The sequence below is a fragment of the Notothenia coriiceps genome, unplaced genomic scaffold (assembly GCF_000735185.1).
Source record: "Notothenia coriiceps isolate Sejong01 unplaced genomic scaffold, NC01 NC01_scaffold00011219, whole genome shotgun sequence".
In the NCBI taxonomy this organism is placed as follows: Eukaryota; Metazoa; Chordata; class Actinopteri; order Perciformes; family Nototheniidae; genus Notothenia; species Notothenia coriiceps.
Window position 1 is genome coordinate 12,614 of NW_011343920.1, and position 19,222 is coordinate 31,835.

At 38.5% G+C, this 19,222-nt stretch overlaps 1 protein-coding gene and 1 long non-coding RNA gene across 3 annotated transcripts; both read left to right on the top strand.

Annotated features, from left to right (window-relative positions):
- Nucleotides 1-11,977: 11,977 nt before the first annotated feature.
- Nucleotides 11,978-14,120, top strand: LOC104946610 (uncharacterized). 2 transcript variants are annotated; one of them, XR_798471.1, is made up of 4 exons: nucleotides 11,978-12,041; nucleotides 12,279-12,318; nucleotides 13,247-13,334; nucleotides 14,040-14,120. It is a non-coding gene; the product is annotated as an uncharacterized lncRNA (long non-coding RNA). The 2 variants fall into 2 exon arrangements; XR_798472.1 differs by lacking the exon at nucleotides 11,978-12,041 and adding an exon at nucleotides 12,063-12,083.
- Nucleotides 14,121-15,345: 1,225 nt separating this feature from the next.
- LOC104946611 (uncharacterized) lies at nucleotides 15,346-19,153 on the top strand. Its single transcript, XM_010772482.1, has 3 exons — nucleotides 15,346-15,403; nucleotides 16,914-17,005; nucleotides 17,085-19,153. The coding sequence occupies exon 3, from the start codon at nucleotides 17,085-17,087 to the stop codon at nucleotides 18,246-18,248; it is 1,164 nt and encodes a 387-aa protein (XP_010770784.1). The 5' UTR covers nucleotides 15,346-15,403; nucleotides 16,914-17,005; the 3' UTR covers nucleotides 18,249-19,153.
- The last annotated feature ends 69 nt before the right edge of the window (nucleotides 19,154-19,222 follow it).

Consider the following 19,222-nt stretch of genomic DNA (forward strand, 5'->3'; position numbering starts at 1 on the left):
CAGCTGATATAACCATTATTAACTCTTGTCTGGACTGAATACCAACTTTTCAAAGTTAGCGTCTTCCTGGTGTCCCTCCATGACCCTGAACATAGCTTTTCTAATTCAGCTATGATGGATAGTGGAGATCCAAGTGCTTTTTCTTGTAGCTCAGTAGAAGGCAACTGGTTCATTTAACCAGATCAGAGATCAGAGGAGGCAGCTCTGAAGCTCCACAGCCTTTGAAGTGAGCTGCAGACTCAATTTGGGATTAAAATAAACGTGTGCATCTTTTACAGGTACTTTGAAAATCACTGCTGCACCACTGCTGCTACTTATACAACAGGCAGGAGTGTGTTTATGTAAAAGAGGAAGATGAGAGGCTCGTGTCCCATATCCACGGAGACTCCAAACATAGCTAAACTTCCACAGGCAACAAATTATCCAGGGATGTGAACCGTGTGAAATATCACAGCCCGGGCAGAGTCGCTACAGGCAATGCACCAAAGCAAACTTCAAAGTGTCAACATATGAAATCACTGCTCAGTATGTGTGTACATGTGAAATATTTACTGGGACACTAATAGCTGGAAAAATTAGAGCAGATTCATGTCTGCCGGGAATTATGAATATTTTAGTGTGAGGCAGAGCTTTTATTTCCAGCCAACCTTTACAGATACATTTGAAAGAATAATAAAAATGACATTTATAGTTTATAACACATGCATATTGTATTCTGAAACTGAATGGTGCTGAATTTAAGCTCTTTGCAGCACAGAAAAAAGAGCCACCCTGTATAGGTTGACTTTGAAAGCAGGGCTCTCTGAGGAGAGACTTCAGGGCCCGGGTGTGTTTTTAACAATGAGGGCCACCCCCGGCGAGTATTTTTATGTCCCAACCGTTCCCTGCGGGGACATGAAAGTGAGCCGAGCGCTCCCAGAAGCACTGTGGGTGATTTGGACTTCACCTCCTGCAGATACGCTCTTCACTTGGCCCTGACTCAAGTGTGTCTGGCTAATAATAGCAGCTCGCCCAGGAAGGCTTCACATATCGGCTGTTATGTGCATTAGTTACTGTCTCCAACAAAGTTCACTAAGAGACAATACCCTGTTTTTGTTTTTTAATCTGCGCTCTCTGCTTTTTTTATGATGTAATGTGCAGAAGGTCACAAGGCTTAGTCCCAATTTTTGGCTGGGAGATGAATAACTTTGTATCTGTAAGATGTAAATTGTGTGTTTTAATGCTGAAGTCAGTCAATTCATGAGTAGTTAAGCAATAGACACATTCTTGATAATGGATTTGCTGGCTCCAACTTCTCGAATGTAAAGTTTTTTTTGTTTTTTGCTGATATATGTTATTGAACATTAAGTTAATTTCATCTTGCAATGATATTACATTTAAAATGTTACTCTAAATGCCATTTAAAATCATCACTTTCGGGCTCTACGACATTATGATGGGTATGATGATACGATACGATACAATATACTTTATTGTCCCCGTAAGAAAATGTGTTCTGGACTCCGTCCTGCAGTTCCGCATACATGTACATATACACACATAATAAACATTCAAATACATACACATATCATCACTCAAACACCGTTTGCACAAACACAATACACAGACGCACATACTGATAATGGCGACCTATTGCACAACCCTTATGGCCAACATTTAAAAGTAAAGTACATAACATGTGAGTGTTAAGAAGCTTTTCAATACTTAAACATGGATTATGTGACATCATAGCAGTTCTGTGAGGCTCTACTTCACCACAGCAGTGCTTTGAGCTAAATGCTGACATCAGCATTATAGCATCCTCACAATGACAAAGCTAACATGTCAATAATGAGCAGGTATAATGGTTACCATGTTTAACATCTGATAAGACTTTTCACTTCAAAACAAAATTATCAAAATAATGCTTGCGCTAGACAAAAGGTCGATAAGAATGATTAAACAGCATTTCATGGCAACTCATTCAAATCAATAGTAGCTCACATAATTCAGTCTGAAACAAAGTGGTGGACCGACCTACTTTGCCATCCATCCAAAATCCGAAACTACCATTAGTTTTAATATCATTTGTAAAGGAATTAGTACTAACTGAGAAAACCTGGTTCCATCTGGAGTCATGAGTAGTTTCTAAAGTAAGTATGGAGTGTGTTTTCCATTTACACTTTAGCTCATTCTTTAAGATAATCTTGAGCCAACTAGAACGAATCAAACATTAGAATTATCTTACATTTACAGTTAAGAAATGAATAAAACTGAGTATGAGTTTTTGTTGTAGCTAGAAGAGGATGTTGGTGTTGAGGGACAAAGGGGGGTTCATCTGGGGCTAACAGAGGGATTCTGTTGGATCCGGGCTAAAGATAATAGACTTGAAGACAGATCCCTGCAGTAATCACTGAGCCCGTGGCGTGGAAACCTACCAACAGGTCAGAGTTTGTGATGCTCTCATTGATCCTCTGCTGTCAGCTGATCTGTCTGCGGTGGAAATTTCCACTGTGTTTCCATAGAGCAGTTTGTCGCTTGTATAATTAGTGGCATGGGGTCAAACACTTAATATCACATGAAACACATAATCAAATGTACCTCATCAGGCCTTTTTTCTACCACTATCCTAAATGTAATGCTTTCAATTAGGGCAATCAGGACTTAGATTTGGATAATAAACTGTGAATTAGTTCTGGCATGACCTAAAAACATTAGATTGTAATAGTGTGTTCAGTAGTGATATTTTCTCATAAACTCCCCGAAAGCATCAATAATGCAGCTAAAAAGCCATATTTTTTCATTAAAATGTGTGTTTGTGTTGGTAGGCTGTTATCCGTGATAGTACAGCAGGTCACAACATGGCGGCTAACCTCGGCATGGCCTCAGACTGCTTTTGCCCCTTTAACTCTCAGGCTAACAGGATTGAGTCCCTGACGTGACGAAGGGAGGAGGAAGAGTTCTCAGACGGTTACAGTTGAGGTTAGAGTTAGAGATCGCAATTACATTAAATTAAGTTACATTGTGGGCAAACAACTGACTACCATTCTGCTTTTTAACCACAGAGAATGATCTTCCCTTCCTGAAAATGTCACAACTTCAACAATTTTTTGCACCCAGTCTGAAGCATTGAGAAGTTAAATGGGCTGTTATTTGACTCTTTACAATCTGATAGTCAAGAGACCACAAACCTTTATTAGTGGTTGTGAAAAGAAAATGTGATACAAGGAGTTATTGATGGAGATGAAGAGGGAGGGTCGGGGGTCATGTGTTATGATTAACGAAGTGAATGCATCATTAACTGGCTACTTCTGAATAAATAGGCACAGGACACACTGGGAAGCTTTTATGGACCGTTGCCAATTATATAGAAATACAAAATGTAAGAAGAAAAGGTGTTTGTGCTTCTGAACATTATACAAGAAATGTACCAACATTCATACTCTCTTCTCTCATGTTACATCACAAGACTTCCCTAAAAGGTTTATTTTGACACTCAAGCAGATTTTGTCAGTTATTTGTTCGAAAGACACATTCTAGTCCTTTGTGTATGCTTTAACAGCAATGGAAATAATTCTAGGTATGTTCTTATTTTTCTGAGAGAGCATTATATGTTGAACTTTTATATTAAAATATTGTCAATAATAGAATAATGCAATGGAGTGGGCTGAAAGTGTATGTGGTCTGGTTGATGGAGTAAGGCAGAGCAGGCCTGTGGACATTTCTTGTAATTATTTAGAGACTGCATTATCGTGGCAACTAAACAGTGGTGCAGGATAAAGTCCTAAACCCAAAACTGTGTTAGCATTTTACCATGCAATTCTGCGTTCCCTCATCTCAAAGTTGAAGGTTATGTTGTGCTTAGGTTCCCAAAATAAGGTCTGTGCATACATACACAAGATTATGAGACTTTAATGTTTTGTTCTATGAGAGAAAATAGGCCAGTAATATGTGAACATCCGAAGCGTTTACGTGTCATCAAAACAGCGGTTACTTACAAGTGGCTAAATAAGGCTACTACACGTCATCACGCCAATCATTAGCCGCCTTTAGCTTAGCGGTGGTTTTAGGAAGTCTTCTGATTGTGTTTGTTTAAAGCCTAACAAATGCATTAACGCTTCAACTATTCTAAAAAGGGAGATAATATGCTGAGATTATTCTTCTGAACAAAACGTGTAAGTATCATATATGCGCCACAGATCTTATTTTTTACAATAATCCAAAATCTGATTGAAAATCCCCCTGCTCTTTGAGGCCTTGCGATGCTAACTTCTCTGTCAGCCAACAAAAATACTGCACCTCTCCGTTTTTTTGCAACATCCAGTTTTTGGCAACAGATGAAACTAGCCACAACCAATTATAGCCACTGGATAACCACGCGAGTAGTCACTTTGATAACAATTGCAAAAGGACATGATCTTTGCGGTGTCACTCTCTGGTGACCATGCACAGTAACCAGCAGTATCTCCAGGCACTCATTTACAGTAAGAAGGATTCATTTTTTTGTGAGGGTGGGACAAACTGAGTAATATCATCTCATAAAGTCACTGAAAAAATCCACCCTCCTTCCGCTCACAACAGTTCCTAAAACGTGAACAAGGATTAAATCCATCAGAGGAATAAACATTATGTTGCCATTAGCCACTGCTAATTGATTTCCTGAGTGGAGCCCCTGTGGAGATCAGAGAAATGTCCCAGCAGAGGGCCTTTGAACCGGGAGCTTTACTTCTGACACTATGGTTTGAAGAACACCCACAGAAACAAAGCAACAATTATGAGCAGATCAGCATGTTCTGTCCCGGCCTCCTCCCTCTAACCTGGCCTGCTGTCAAGCTGCTGGTGCTCTGCCCCCCGCCTCCGTCTGCCTCCTCACATCCACATCACAATTACCGCCGGTCTGATGGAGTCATAATCACTGCAGCGATCAAATCAGGCTTCAGATCTGCTGCTGTGTTCCAGGCTGCTGATGAGGGCATGGGATCAGAAGAGTGTTTCATCTCCCTCCTCCTCCCTCTGCTGCACCGTCACCCCGGATACAGGGGAGAAACACCACCCAGGTTCAAGCAGCGTCGAGCTGCATGCTAACATGCAGGGTGGAAGTTTTCAGTGCTGCAATGAGTAAAAAATGTTTTGTTTTTTTTATTAAATTAAAAATAAATGTATATACAGTATGTATAAAAAAAAGACCACAATACAGAAATACTCAAAAAGAAGTAAGTAAGTAACTAAGCAAGTTTGTAAGTAAGTAGAGAATTGCATTCAAAATGTAACTTTGTTTTTTCAGATAATTTATTATGATGAGTATTTTAGAATTTGTTGATTTAGTTGTTTTCAAATTGGATTTGACTCTTTTATATTATTTAATGTAACATTTTTAAAATGTATTTTTTGTCATTTTAATGTATTTTTTATTGCTAATAGTTCTTCTTGTGTTTTTGACTGTTATATATGTGAATATGCAAAAGAAGCATGGCATCATTTGTTGCTATCTTTTTGTTGCCATAATTGGCTGGTGCATTACCATGTAAACAGTGCTTAAATGCTACAAGTGGTATTTATCTTTTCTGCAATTTTGGGTAGTTAAATCCATAAGGAAACATCCTATTTTATAAACTAATCATATATTTTGTTGGACAAATCTTGTGTGGAAAAGATCAGAAGACAAAAGCATAAGTAGTGCAAAATGCAATATTTGCACCTGCAACAAACTTAATAAACAACTGAGTACGTATGTGGTATAAACAATATATTTGATGTCATATTTAACATGATTTAATGTGATGTCAAGAAGCCCTGAGGTAAGTTTCACATCAATTTGATCCAGTACAAAGATCTGTGTGAGTGTTTTTCCATCAGCTGAGATGCCGTTTTATTTGGAAATTTCTGGAAAGTATCCATCACTGAAACAAAACCCATCAAATATGATTGGTCCTGCAGTTGTCTAAAAGTGGAAAAACACAAACATGATAACATGTGTCGCTGGTGTTTTTATTGGTTAACATTTGCAATAAAATGTGTCAACAGAACAATCCTCAGAGGAAGAAAGCTGTTGCGAAATATGTTTGAATAGCCTACAATATAAGTTCTGTTGCTGATCATAAAAATGCTCTTATCGCTAATGCCACTGCTTTACCTTGTGAAATGTGTTCTTGCTTTCAAAGCATAAGAACAAAACATTTGATCCACTTGTGCTGTAAACACTCATGAGCAACACTTTTCCAGGCAATGTAAGTTGTGCAATCTAAACACAGCGTGAGTAATGTTGCTGTTTTTTAGTTATCATGAGTGACTGCTAGAGAGGACACTTGGTGCATGTTGCTACTTATGATGTGGACGTCCCTGAGAGAAACAGTGAGTTAGAGTTTTGGCAGAGTCATGAATCTGGGAAGCTGAGTCATGTGATGAAGCTTTCAGAGAAGGATCTGGACTCCCTAAATAAACTGGATGTAATCCTGCCATGGAGCCACGGTGTGTGAAGAGACATGGAAGGGTGGTCAGGGCTGTGGAAGATGACAGGTGGGGTCGATGTCCTGCAGCATTTAGATGCTGACTCAGTGTCCACGCTCGGAAAATCATGTACTGGGTGTATGATCCAACTTCTTTATTAACTGTACACTGTGTTCAAAGCTCCATACTGTATGTCCTCTCAGTATTATTTAGAATGGAAGATCACCGTATCAGGACAATTGTTATCTTAGACTTTTATATCCGCACTTTTCCCGCTTGCTTTTGCAGCTGCTGCACAGCGTTTCCCTAAGGATAAATACAGTTTGGTCTTCTCCTTTCTCATTTTAAGTTTCACATGTAAAAGTACCTGATATATTATTATACTATTTTAGATTACATTATATTATATTATAATATATATATTATATTATTATAATATATTGTTATTATGTTATATGTTATATACTGTAGCCTTTCTAAGAACTTTTCAGTTTTTCAATGTAGAGACCGTTTTTGATAGTTTGTAAATAACCAGACTCCTGCAAAACATCATATATCAGTTTTTTATATAATAAGTAACTAGAAACTTTACAGTAGGAGTCAGATAGATGTAGTGGAGTAAAAGGGTTTAATGCTGCCTCTGAGATGTGGTGAAGTAGAAAGTATCGAAACATGGACATTTTGAAGTGAATTGTACCAACAGTAAGTGCAGTGGGGGAGAGTGGGGTACGATGAAACAATGTTTACTTATGTGGTCCTCTAGGCAAGGACAAATGAGATAGAAGTCAAATGACAACAACATTAACTTCAGGATGTCTTCTGTCAATCAAAATGTAAATAATGCATCTATAAGAAAGGGCCATGAATATATGACTTTTTTTCACGTCATATGCTAATCTTTAGCTACATGATTCACAAGGTTCTATACATTGCAAAATAACCGACATGTTTGATACATATTTTTAGACAAGTATACATTTCCTATGATGACATAACAGTAATTATACCTGACATGTTGAACATGTACTTTGAAAAGCCAAACATGGCTTATTATGAAAAAAACACATTTGAAACGTTACCATTTGCTTCTCTCCATCACAGCCAACAAACAATGATGGGTGCTTCCTGGATTTATAATCACATGACGACAAATGTGCACAGTCCTCTAGAGATAAAGGGTCAACTTGGCTCATCTTACCCCACTCTCCCCGACTGCACTTGTGTTGGAAGAAGTGTGTCTAGATGTTTTGACTTCAAATCAAATGCAGGAACACAGTTTAAAAGACCATTCCGGCAATGAAACTTTACTTAATTATAAGTACAAATGTAATAGAATCAAAACAAACTGAACGTTTTCATGCTCACAGTGCACAAAGCTCCATTTGATATACTTCTTTATTATATTTAGAGAGGCATTCATGTGTTAATTGATGTTGAAGAAAAAGTTATGCTTATTTTTGAATATTTTATACACAGTACTGCTGGAGCTTGAACCACAATAATAATCACTTTTCACAGTTTATTAGTCGAAGTATAAAGTAGCATACATTGGAAGTACTTCAGTTACACTCATGAACAATGGACAGAACTGAAAATGATAAGAGGACCATAAGGACATTCCCTTCCTTTTCCTCCACCTCACGGGAATGAAGTATTTCTCCTCATTTGGGTGAGCAGGGATCAGGTGGAAGGGATTATGTGCTCATTAAACCCCTCAAGTATGAATCAAACCTCAATTATCCTCAAACTGCAAACTGAAAGCCTCTCAGACGGCAGCGTGCTTCCATAAAGAGGCCTTGTGGAGCTGCTCTGTGTTTCTGCCAGACTGAACCGTGGCTCCTCAGCACTCTGAGACAGAAGGGGCCCTGTCACTGAGCGTTACAGTCACAACAGAGCTTACACTTTATTACATCAGTAGACAATGTTACAATGTGTTTTTGATTGGTTATGGGAACAGTATAGCTTTTCTCAACAGATACCGGAACATATCCGCCTCATGAATTGATTCATGCTTTTGTCTGTTTCTTTTGATGTACTTTTAATATATCTGCAATAATTGGTCAAAAACATCACAACGCTCACTTTTCCTGTTTTAAAGTAAACCATGATTTCACTACTTAAGACTGTAACACCACTGTTCTGAAATAAAACCGTACAGTGTTACAGTATTACTGCTATTAATTTTTGACTTTATTATTTGCCCCTTTTGTTTGTTTGTTTGTTTGTTCACCATGTAAAGCGGCCTTGGGTCCCTTGAAAGGCACTATACAAATGTAATCTATTATTATTATTATTATTACTGACTGCTATTTCCTCAACTTTTATATGTTAATTGACCTTATCATCCTGATACTATTTTGTTCCCCTCATGTGTACTTACTTAAATGAATGTTTAGGAAGCCCTATTATGCTTTGGGTTGATCCTTTCCTGTAGTGTGTTGTATAGCTGTGTGTGGATGTAAGTGATCTGAATATGTAACACTCCCCCTTCTAATTGCTACCACAACACATTGTACATGATAGGCTAAGGGGCAGGACATCTCTTAGTGGTTGACCAATCACAACAGAGCTAACCAGCTAACCAATCAGAGCAGACATGGGCTCTGGTTTCAGACAGAGGGTGAAAAGAGGTGCTGCAGCACAGGCAGTATGAGAAGAATAAAGAGCTTTTGAATATTAGAGCATGGAGACATGTCACAGCAGAGACACTACATACATGAACCTGACAATGTGCATAATATGTCCCTTTAACATAAAGTTGCCACGTTATTTTAAAAGTTAGTCCTCATATGTTGTTTTGCCTTGTATCTGCTCTGTCCCCTTTGGTGTAACATTGAGCATTTCCCCGCTGTGGGTCAAAAAGACAGGATTCCTGATTCCAGAGACCTTTTGTTCCACACTGCATGTTCATTGTGCAGCAGTTCAACACATGGAGGACATAAACCCACTTAACAGATGGATTAAAGATCAATGACTGACGTTGAGAAGGCTCTCAGGATGGATTTGTTGTGTTGACTCTCAGCTGCAGGTGACTCTCAGAGCATCAACTTGATAAATCAGAGAGCGGTGACGACATTAGACGCAGCGGTGTGTCTGCTGGCTGCATGCCTGCAGGCAGATTACGGATCAGGTTTGTTGATGTGGAGCGACGTGTGTCATCCTCTGACGTCTCACACAAGATTGATTCAGCAGTTTAACCTCTCTGTTGTCGTTACTAGCTTCATTCCAAGTCTAACACACCGTCGATAGCCACATGATAACGAAAAATATAGACCTATTGATTAGTAATGGTGTTAATCATGATATCATTTCATATCAGAAACAATATTTGCTTGTATTACAAAGTCTGTAATACCATTTTGAATTAAATAAATGTATTGGCCTGCGATATAACACAATATCATAAGCCTATTTTACACAATCCGTTACATATACTCACAAAAAGAAATGTATATACTGTACGTATGACTATTTTATTACTGGGTTCTTCAATACATTTAAATAAATAACAATCTATAAAAATAGATCTCTTAACATAAGGGCTTTCTTCAAAAATAAGGGCGTAGATTGAAAATGATGATTTGCATAGTTTTTTTATACTTTCCATCCATACATGGGATTGTTGATCATTGAATCGATTCATACAACCCTATTGATTAGTGCAGCTTTAATATTGTTGGTCTCAAAATGTTTCAATCGAAGTACTGATTTTAATGAAACACATTCTTTAAAGGCATCATAATTGCAACCCCAACCCCTTGTCTTGATCTCTAAGACCCATCACATTCTCCTCATAAGTCAGAGAACATGACCTAACCGGCCTGCGTAGTAGCTACCGCTCTGCCTTATTATAACAACTGAGATGAGTGTAAATACATCTTTGGATAAGCATTTTGGTCAGTGAGCTATTGTAAGATCATACCCAGAGGCTGACATGTGATTATCTGATCTGGATCTAACAAGTCCGGTAAATTATTTCAAGCTTGGCCTGATCTGTTGTTTCTCAGGCAGAGACTCTGCTATAATTAATCCAAGAGACATGGTGGAAATAGGATTATTCATAGAGATCAAACTGTGATAAATATAATATTGTTTGGTGGAGCGGTCGGAGGCAGTGCGTATAAGACAATGTGATCTTTTCTTATTTCTAACTTCAACAAAGCTCAACTCTTTGAAGGCACCACTTTTTGTTTATATGAAATACACAAACTTTCTTTAAAAGCTCAGAGTCTCAGTCATGCAGAAACAAGAGGAGTGGCAGAAACAGATCATGTTTGTGTCCAAACACAGATTCAGATTGTGAGTTTTCTTTATCAGTATGTAGAGCCAGTCAGCTGGGCGAGTGGTCAGCATCAATGCGGGCTAACAAAGCTGAAATTCATCCGGGCGTCTGCTGATGGATCAGGCACAGAACACCCTGCTCCTCTATGAGGTTTATTGTTGTAGGGTAATGCAGTCTGAGTCACTGACCACAAGCATCCTCCTGAGCTTGCCCCCACCCACCCCCCACTCCCCCCCCCAGCCTGAGCACTGGGCCAAGCCCTCTTCACAGAGATTGGGTCTTGAGGTGTTCTAAAGCCTATTCAAATCACTTTTTTAGACACAATGTCAAGAGTTTCATTCTTCTATGATGTGATGATTCCATAAAAAATGGTTGTAATGTTTTCAGTCGTCATGGGTAAATGTTTAAGCTATGGCATCATACTCATAACATAGGAAACTTCCATTCTCCATCTTATTTTGAACTAAAGGTGCACATTTGTTTTCTATTGATAAATATTGTGAAATGATCAGCAAGAGGAAGTGAGTCAAACTGTTTTGGAATTGTTTGCATTTAAATCAACATCATTTATTAATACACTGTAAAATACCTTACATTTGTAGCCCTTTTTTGTTAAATAAAGATCCCCAAATTGCATGAAACTCGTTGGATTGTCACATATATTTTATCATAAACCCACATGATTTCTTAGTTTTTTATTTTATTACTTCACATGTTATCTTCTAGTTTTGTTATTTTGATTGGTCTGTTTCGTATGCCCTTTATTTTCTCCTCTTCCTCATCAAAGCTTAATTCTGCTTTAGGCTTTAACATGTTTTTTAAGTTAAGAAAATTGCTTAATTTAGTGAAAATAAAAAAAAGAGTTTAATTTGAAGAAAGGGCTCTAGAATGAAAGCCTGTCATAATAAAATGCATGATTTCATGCTTTAATGGCCGTGGAATCAATTGGGTTTTTTGTGGGTTTCAATGGAGACAACGTTATCTTTAAAGGTATTCTGGCTTCAGTTTATTGTCGCCTATTTATAGGCGGAGTTCCGACAACAATTGCTTCACACTCTTGGCAGAAAAAATGATGGATCTAAATCTTAAAAAGACAACATTTCCCTACTGAAATCAAAGAAATGTAGACTATTTCAGGTTTAAACCATGGATGTTTAACACCCTACCGCAATATTTGGTACTATACTGCTCCCTGCTGGCTGGGATACACCTTGTATGGAGTTTATTATACATCCATGGAGAAGGAGAAGGAAACCCCGTGCCAAAACTTAAGGACGTCACATCCGGCACTGTATGTTTCAGTCTACTTCACGGCATGCCTGGGTCGAGTAAGGTACGCTTATTCTATCTGCTTCCATCTAACTTAAATTACAAAGTATGTAACGTTTCTGACTTCTTGAAATTTAATTTGAATCTTTAAACTTTAATAGAAAGGCGGTTTTGTTGAGGAATGTTGTTTTTAAACTGTTTAAATCAGTTAAGCGCGTGCGATGTCCTTTTGCTAACTGCATCACATTCTTGTTACTTTTTACCACACGTTTTTCATGTTTTTAATTTTCTGTGTTCACAGACTGAAGGCGTGGGTGACTGTCCAACTTAAATATGCTAAGGTAAAACATAGTTTACTTTTGTTTTACACTTAAGAGGCAGTCATTTATCTACCAGCCCATGTGAACGCATTGAAGTGCGGTGTTCAGACCGGAAACGACAAGCATTTTAAAGAGACTTCTGTATTGCCTTGTGAACACTGCAGACCTTCCAGCGAGGCTCAGCCTGCAGTGGCTCTGATCTTTCCTATAGTGTCTGCTAGATAGATGAGAGGCCGTTTGAGGCCCTGCTGTGACTCCTTACAGCAGGGTTATAGGTAAACCTCAAACAAACTACACTGCCACTTTTCGTTAAAGTAGATATTATTACTATAAGATTAAACCTAGCCTTATTCTGTTTCCTGATTCCCACTGGGGCAAGAGGTATTCTGGTTGTATACTTGAAAGTAGCAATATTTAACCTCAAAATTCTGTTCTAAGTAAAAGTTAAAAAGTATTTTCTTCTAAATGAACAAAATTAAAGTAAAAGCACTGATTAAGTGAAATGTATGTCGGAATTATATTGGATAGTAACGGGAAATACCTTGAAGCTATAGGAGACCATGTGCTATGAAGAGATGATGGTGCAAGGCAAACACATAAATGCCACCACAATATGCAAAAGACATTCATGCAGAAAACCAAGACGCTTGATTTACACGGTCACACACATTTCTAGTAAGTGTAGATGCTGCTACTTATTTTTTACATATTTTACTAGACATTTGCTTGTCTCTTTATTTAATGTTTGCCTTTCGTCAGCACTGTCCCTTGCTGTTGTAGGCCTGTTAATGTTCCTGTAGTAGGACCAATACCAGATTACTAATGGTCTTGTCCTTCTTAAAATTGGCCTACAAAGGCCTTAATGGCACATAAAGCTTGATGTCACCGTTTTTATGTAAATGAAATATTTAAAAAAACAGTACTTAAAATATTCCTTTTTCTTTTACAGTGTTGCTGAGATGAAGCCAGGCTCTGCCCTGCTCAGACCTCCTGACTGACCTCTACTGCTCCAGCATGACTTTGAGCTGAACACTAAGGTCAGTTTTTGTCATGTAAAGACAACACATGAAAATGGCAGACCTTCCAGCGAGGCTCAGCCTGCAGTGGCTCTGATCTTTCCTATAGTGTCTGCTAGAGAGATGAGAGGCCGTTTGAGGCCCTGCTGTGACTCCTTACAGCAGGGTTATAGGTAAACCTCCAACAAACTGCAGAGGGATTTGTTCTTAAAAGTGAGTTATTGTTACTATTAGTTTAAACCTAGCCTAAATCTGTGTAATGTTCTCTTATGAATGCACATCGTAAAGGGAACACCTTGAACCAATAGTGGACCATGTGCCATGAAGGGATGATGATGCAGGCAAAATACTCACTGCTCATCGGTTATATTTACAACTTGTTAATTAGCAAGGCAAACATAAATAAAACACTGAAGAGAAATTCCTTATTGTGACGTGCAGATAAATACATGCTGCCTCTTGTTTTTAGTCATAATTTCTATTGCATGTCTGCTTGCCTATTCATTTAATAGGTTACTTACTTATGTTTGCCTTCATCTGCACTGTCCCTTTGCCTCTGTTAGGCTGCACGTTTCCCCATGGTGGGACCAATGAACCATTTGATTATCATGTTCTGCTTGAACTTGCTCACGTAGGCAAAGACTAAGTGCACATAAAGCTTGATGTAACCTTATAGGGAAATGTTGTATAAAAAAACACAGTACTTAATATGACTTTCTTTTACAGAACTAGAGATGAAGCCAGGCTCTGCCCTGCTCAGACCTTCTGACTGACCTCTGCTGCTCCAGCATGAGCTGAACACTAAGGTCAGTGTTTTCAAAGTAAAGCCAACACATGACCGTAGCCCAGTCCCTATCTTTNGAGAGGTGGGTGTTTTTCATCTGCTGGTGGACTACCTGAGAGATATACAGCAGGAGAACACGTCGTCCACCGCGGAGAATAGACAGAAGGGCAACCATGGCAACCATGCTCCGGGGTCTTCTTCGCTGCTTTTGGTGTATTTTTTTGGCGGCAGCAGCGCCACTTACAGGCCTGGCATATGTACTACAGCGTTTTCAGCATTTCCGGCGGTCTAGTGTGAACGGACACATTAATGAATCAAATGCGTGTGAACGGAAGACTTTTTTGCGTTTGCGTATGCGTTTTACCGTATGTGTCCTCGTGGGGCCGGGGTCTAAGCCAAACTATATCCGGTCACAGAGATCTGCTATTTTAAAGTAAAGTCAACACATATAGACCCTAAATATAGTCTATATTAAGAACGAGAAAAGTCTTAACATATATATCGTTTTTTGTAAACATATGACAAATGTGTGAGGGTGATGACGTCAGAGCATCGTCCTATGTGCCAGGGCTTAGCCCCGGACAGCCCCAGCCCAATTTAACCCCTGGGTATTTGTGAGGGAGCTCCTATATGGCATTACCCCGCTGAAGCTCACCAAAGTTTAATATATTTCATAGTTCAAAGTTTTGTCAATTGTTTTGTTTATTGGTCAAATACTGGTTTCTAATGGTTTCTGAGGAGTTTTACTGGAATGAAAGAGCACAGAGTCTACAGAAGCAAAAAAGCAGCATACTGCATTAAACCTGACCTTCACAGAGGTTGAAGTTCATGTGGAAAGGAGGCTTCAGTAGTCTGTCTGCACTCTGTTTAGTTTTGCTATCTTACAATCAATATAGTAAATGTGAGGTAAAGTGTGTTGCCAATGTAACCGGTTAGAACTCAAAGTTGCGATGAGGTCTTAAAATGTATGGAAAGGGTCTTAAAAAAGGTCTTAAAAGGTATTAAATTTGACCTCAGGATTCCTGCATATACCCTGCTTTAAAGTTCTTTGCTTAATAATAGTTACTGATATTTTCAGATTGAGACAGTTGGACAGATACTTTGACAGTAACTATTGTATTTACTTTACAATAGAAATATCCATAAACTTGTATTTACTTAACCTGCCTAGAAATAAAAAGTCGAGAAGGAAATGTATTTTACTGTCAAAATCATGAACTGTAAATCTGGACCGGAAGTGACGACATTGCTTTCGATTTCATCGCACTGGTGTCATGTCATGGAGATAACAGGAGTGAGTTTTAAAGTAAGTGATATATCTATCAAAGCCCTTTTAGTGTTAAGCCATTTATTTAGCCTGCTTTGCTGTATGTTTGCCTGTACTGGAAATATTACAGAGTGAAGTGAAACACAGTTTGGGGGATGTTACTACGGTTCAATATACACACGTTATTACTTGATAAAGTTCGTGCATTTTATCTGTAGCGGCTTGGCTCTGTTTTCAATCTGAATTAACTCAAATTTCGTAAAGTTGCAGGAGCCCAAGGGACCCAATTTACCTGAAACGGAATTACTTTCACTTTCCATGAAACGGACTTTAAATGTCATGTTGCCTTGATGAAATATTAATATTTAACCTTACGTTAGACAAATTATTAAGACTAAAAAACGTTTACTTTAGCTATCATAGTGTGAGGATGGAGAAAAGGGGAAGCACGATTGAGTATTGCAGTCTACATCCTCAACTAATGTTTCTGCTTTCTACAGAATACATTTTGAAAATAATTATGAAAAGTATCATAATATAAATTATACTTTAAACAATAACATAAATAACCAAAAAAGAAACATCCAGGGTTGAATAAAATGTATATCTATTATCCAGAGGAATAATTTATTTCTCTTTTTCCAGTTGGACAAAAAACAATATCAATAAGGAAATAGTGACAACTAGAGTATAATTTATTACGATTTTACTTGTATGTTGTGGTTGATGCTTTTCTGCCTTTCAACCTAAACTAAAGCCATAATTTCTTCTTTTCATTCTTATTAACCACTTTGTGGCCTTTATCGCCATCTGCTGGCCATCTTTAGGAGCTGCAATAATAAGTTCATGGTGGAACATGATGTTACATGTGGCCCTAAGTTATTTCCAGTGTCATATTTCAGTAGTGGTGATCCGTCAGGGCCTTCAAGGTATTCAGAGAATACCCTGGAACACTCAGATAAAATCGATTTAATTATGTAAATAAAATGAATAAATGAGAATCGTATCTGTGTTGTTGATCTGTAATATTACAGTGTTATGTTGATTTGTTTGTCTTGTCTTTCTCGGTCCATGCGCTACGCATCTGAGTGGTTTTGTGTTAGAAAGAAAAAGCAACCAATCAGATCTTGTTCTGGGTCTCTGGGTAGAATATCATCAACCAAGGTATTCCACATCCTTGATAGAATGCCCTGGCTGTTGCACTGAATGAGAGGATACGTTTGGATTGAAAGTTTTGCCGGGGATGTATGTGTGTGTCTACAGATAGTCCAGTTGTGATGGGCACGGTTTGCTACTGTATTTCAGAAGCAGTTCAGTGCATTTTTTTATTCTATAATTATAATTCCTATGGAATATTTAGTTCTACCTGTCAGTCTCTTGACATATATACTGTATTCTTAAGCTAATAGTAGTAGTGTTATGGTCATTTTTGTTTTTCAATACATTATACACAACATAAAAAAATAGCTATATATACATATTAGAATGCTGGTTGAGGTCAGTCATTCTTTAAACCGATAATAATAATTCAAAAAATTATTTTTCACAGTTGCTGCTCCAGTCCTGCCTAAATGCTCCCATGTATTGGAGGTGAATTGGCAACAATATCATCTAACAGTCAAATCCTCTGAACATCCTCAGGTAACCGAACATTGATTACACATTATCCATGTTGTGTCAGCTCAGATTCAAAATTGCCTTTTTTTCCACCCTCTCTCAGATGGATTTACCAGTGGAGGCAACAGTACATTTGAACCTTTTCCCCAATGAGGCGGAGGTGATAGAACTACTCCAGTCATATGGCTTTAGTTTGACGTATCTGAGTCAAGACCAGGTGCGTGTGAAGGGGTCGTTTCTGAAACTCAAAGCTGTGAAGGCCTCTCTGGAGCAGATTGTTGAATCAGACAGTAAGACGGACATCGTTCCGGTCCCAAAAGCCTCCTATGCTTCCTCTGGAGCCGTTTCTAAACACTACCCCCGAAACAGCTCAGCGTCCAATGCTAACAGAAGCCGAGACAAGCCTCCGCACTCTTCTCCATCTTCACCCTCCTCCTCCTCGCCTCCGTCATCTCCAAACAAACATCCAAGCTCACCATACAAAGCGTCTCCTTCTTCAGAACCAGATCAGCGCGGCTCATTCAGTCCTCGAAGTGAGTCATTTATCGTCGATGAAGATGTGTTTAGGTACGCAGATCGGCTCAGGAAAAGAGACATTGATGGCATCGTGGAATGCCATAATGTCAGAATGGTGGTGGTAGAAGTAGGCGATAGCGCCAGCATCACTCTACATGGGAAGAGCGCGAGAACAGCGGTCGGTAAACTACAGAGCCTCCTGGATGATCTCAACCAATCGCTGCGCACACAGGAAGTCCTTCTGAAGGACATGGATCAAGAAGGCAGGGTGCTTTTAGAGAAGATCAAGAAAGACAGAAACATTTACAACTCAGTGCTCGTATGTCCCATGGGTGTCAAACTTCGCCTGATTGGACCGTCCCGTGAGAGCCACGATTTAAAGCACATACTCTTACGGAGGCAGAGGGAGCAGTCACGACATACAGAGAGGACGTCGGTCACAATAGAGAATAGGAGGAGCAGCTCTCTGCCACCGGTCAGTCACAAGAACGCCAGATATAGGGGGGGCGTCGGCACGTCATATCCTTACGCAGATGAGGCAGGTTACTCTCCTTCAAGGTACCAGGACGAGGAGCTGGGAGCTGCTGGTTGCTTTGGTGGAGCTTCAATGGATAGAAGACGCCCTGACTCCAGAAGATACGCCCTGAAAGAAAGGGTGCAAAAGGAGGAAGAGAAAAGTCCTAAATCACCTAAGAAAGCCTGGAACAGTTTAAAGAGTAAGTTTACATCTTTAAGGAAAAAGAAAAAATAAGGAGTGAAGTTTTGTGAATGAGGTAGAAAGACCATGCTACCTTATCGTACATTTTTTTGACACTATTATGTGTCTCGAAAGCTGTTATTTGCCTTATGGAGTCTGCAGGTGCACTAAATGAGAACTGGATTTGTATGGGGATTCTTGAGGCCAATAGCATTGAGTACATATTTGTACCGCTGAGTTTACTTTCACAATAGAGATTGATTGTAAGGCTATTGTAGCATAGCGCCATCTGCTGGTTTGTTCAGTTTCCGAGGTTCAATATCACGAGACTGACGTGTATTGATGCTGTCTCCTTTTATTGGTATTGATACATTATAGCCTTGAAAATGAAATGATTTTCTAAAATTAGTATTTTTTAATCAGCATTGTTTCAGTTCAGTTTCCCAAAGCATATCATTTTTATTGACATTTTTACAGTTAATTTTCATTTGACTTTCAGTTTTATGATCACTGTTGTACACAGATACTTCAATATACCGGATTGTGATAAACAAAAAGTAACCGTTAATATAAGACATGCAAATATGGGTTGGGATCTGTTGTCCTTTTAATTACCTCTTTAAAAGGATTATTGTTGAAGTGTAACATTTAAATCAATAAGTCAGATTGATAAATATCATGCAATATACTGATTTAGACTCTGACACTATTATTATTAGATTTTTTAAAATACATTACATTCAAATAATCGATCAATATTGTATCTTCAAACTCTCCTGCACTGAAAACAGCTATTTAACTGACAGCTCTCGCACCATTTTGTTTAATTATTGCTTTTCTCTTGCACTATACATGTTTGTATTAAACAGAAGGGCTAAAATATAATGTATGTAAACAGGAAAACTGAAGAATCTAAATGGGTTTTCAAAACACTGACATGAAGAATAAAGTGTTTTCAGATTTTGATAATGAGATTTATGTGTTTTTGCAATGTTTTTTGGTTATTTTTTCAGCCGTAAGGTAAACAT

Excerpts from the sequence above, each read along its gene's own strand:
- LOC104946611 (XM_010772482.1), top strand. The coding sequence starts at position 17,085 with ATGGATTTACCAGTGGAGGCAACAGTACATTTGAACCTTTTCCCCAAT.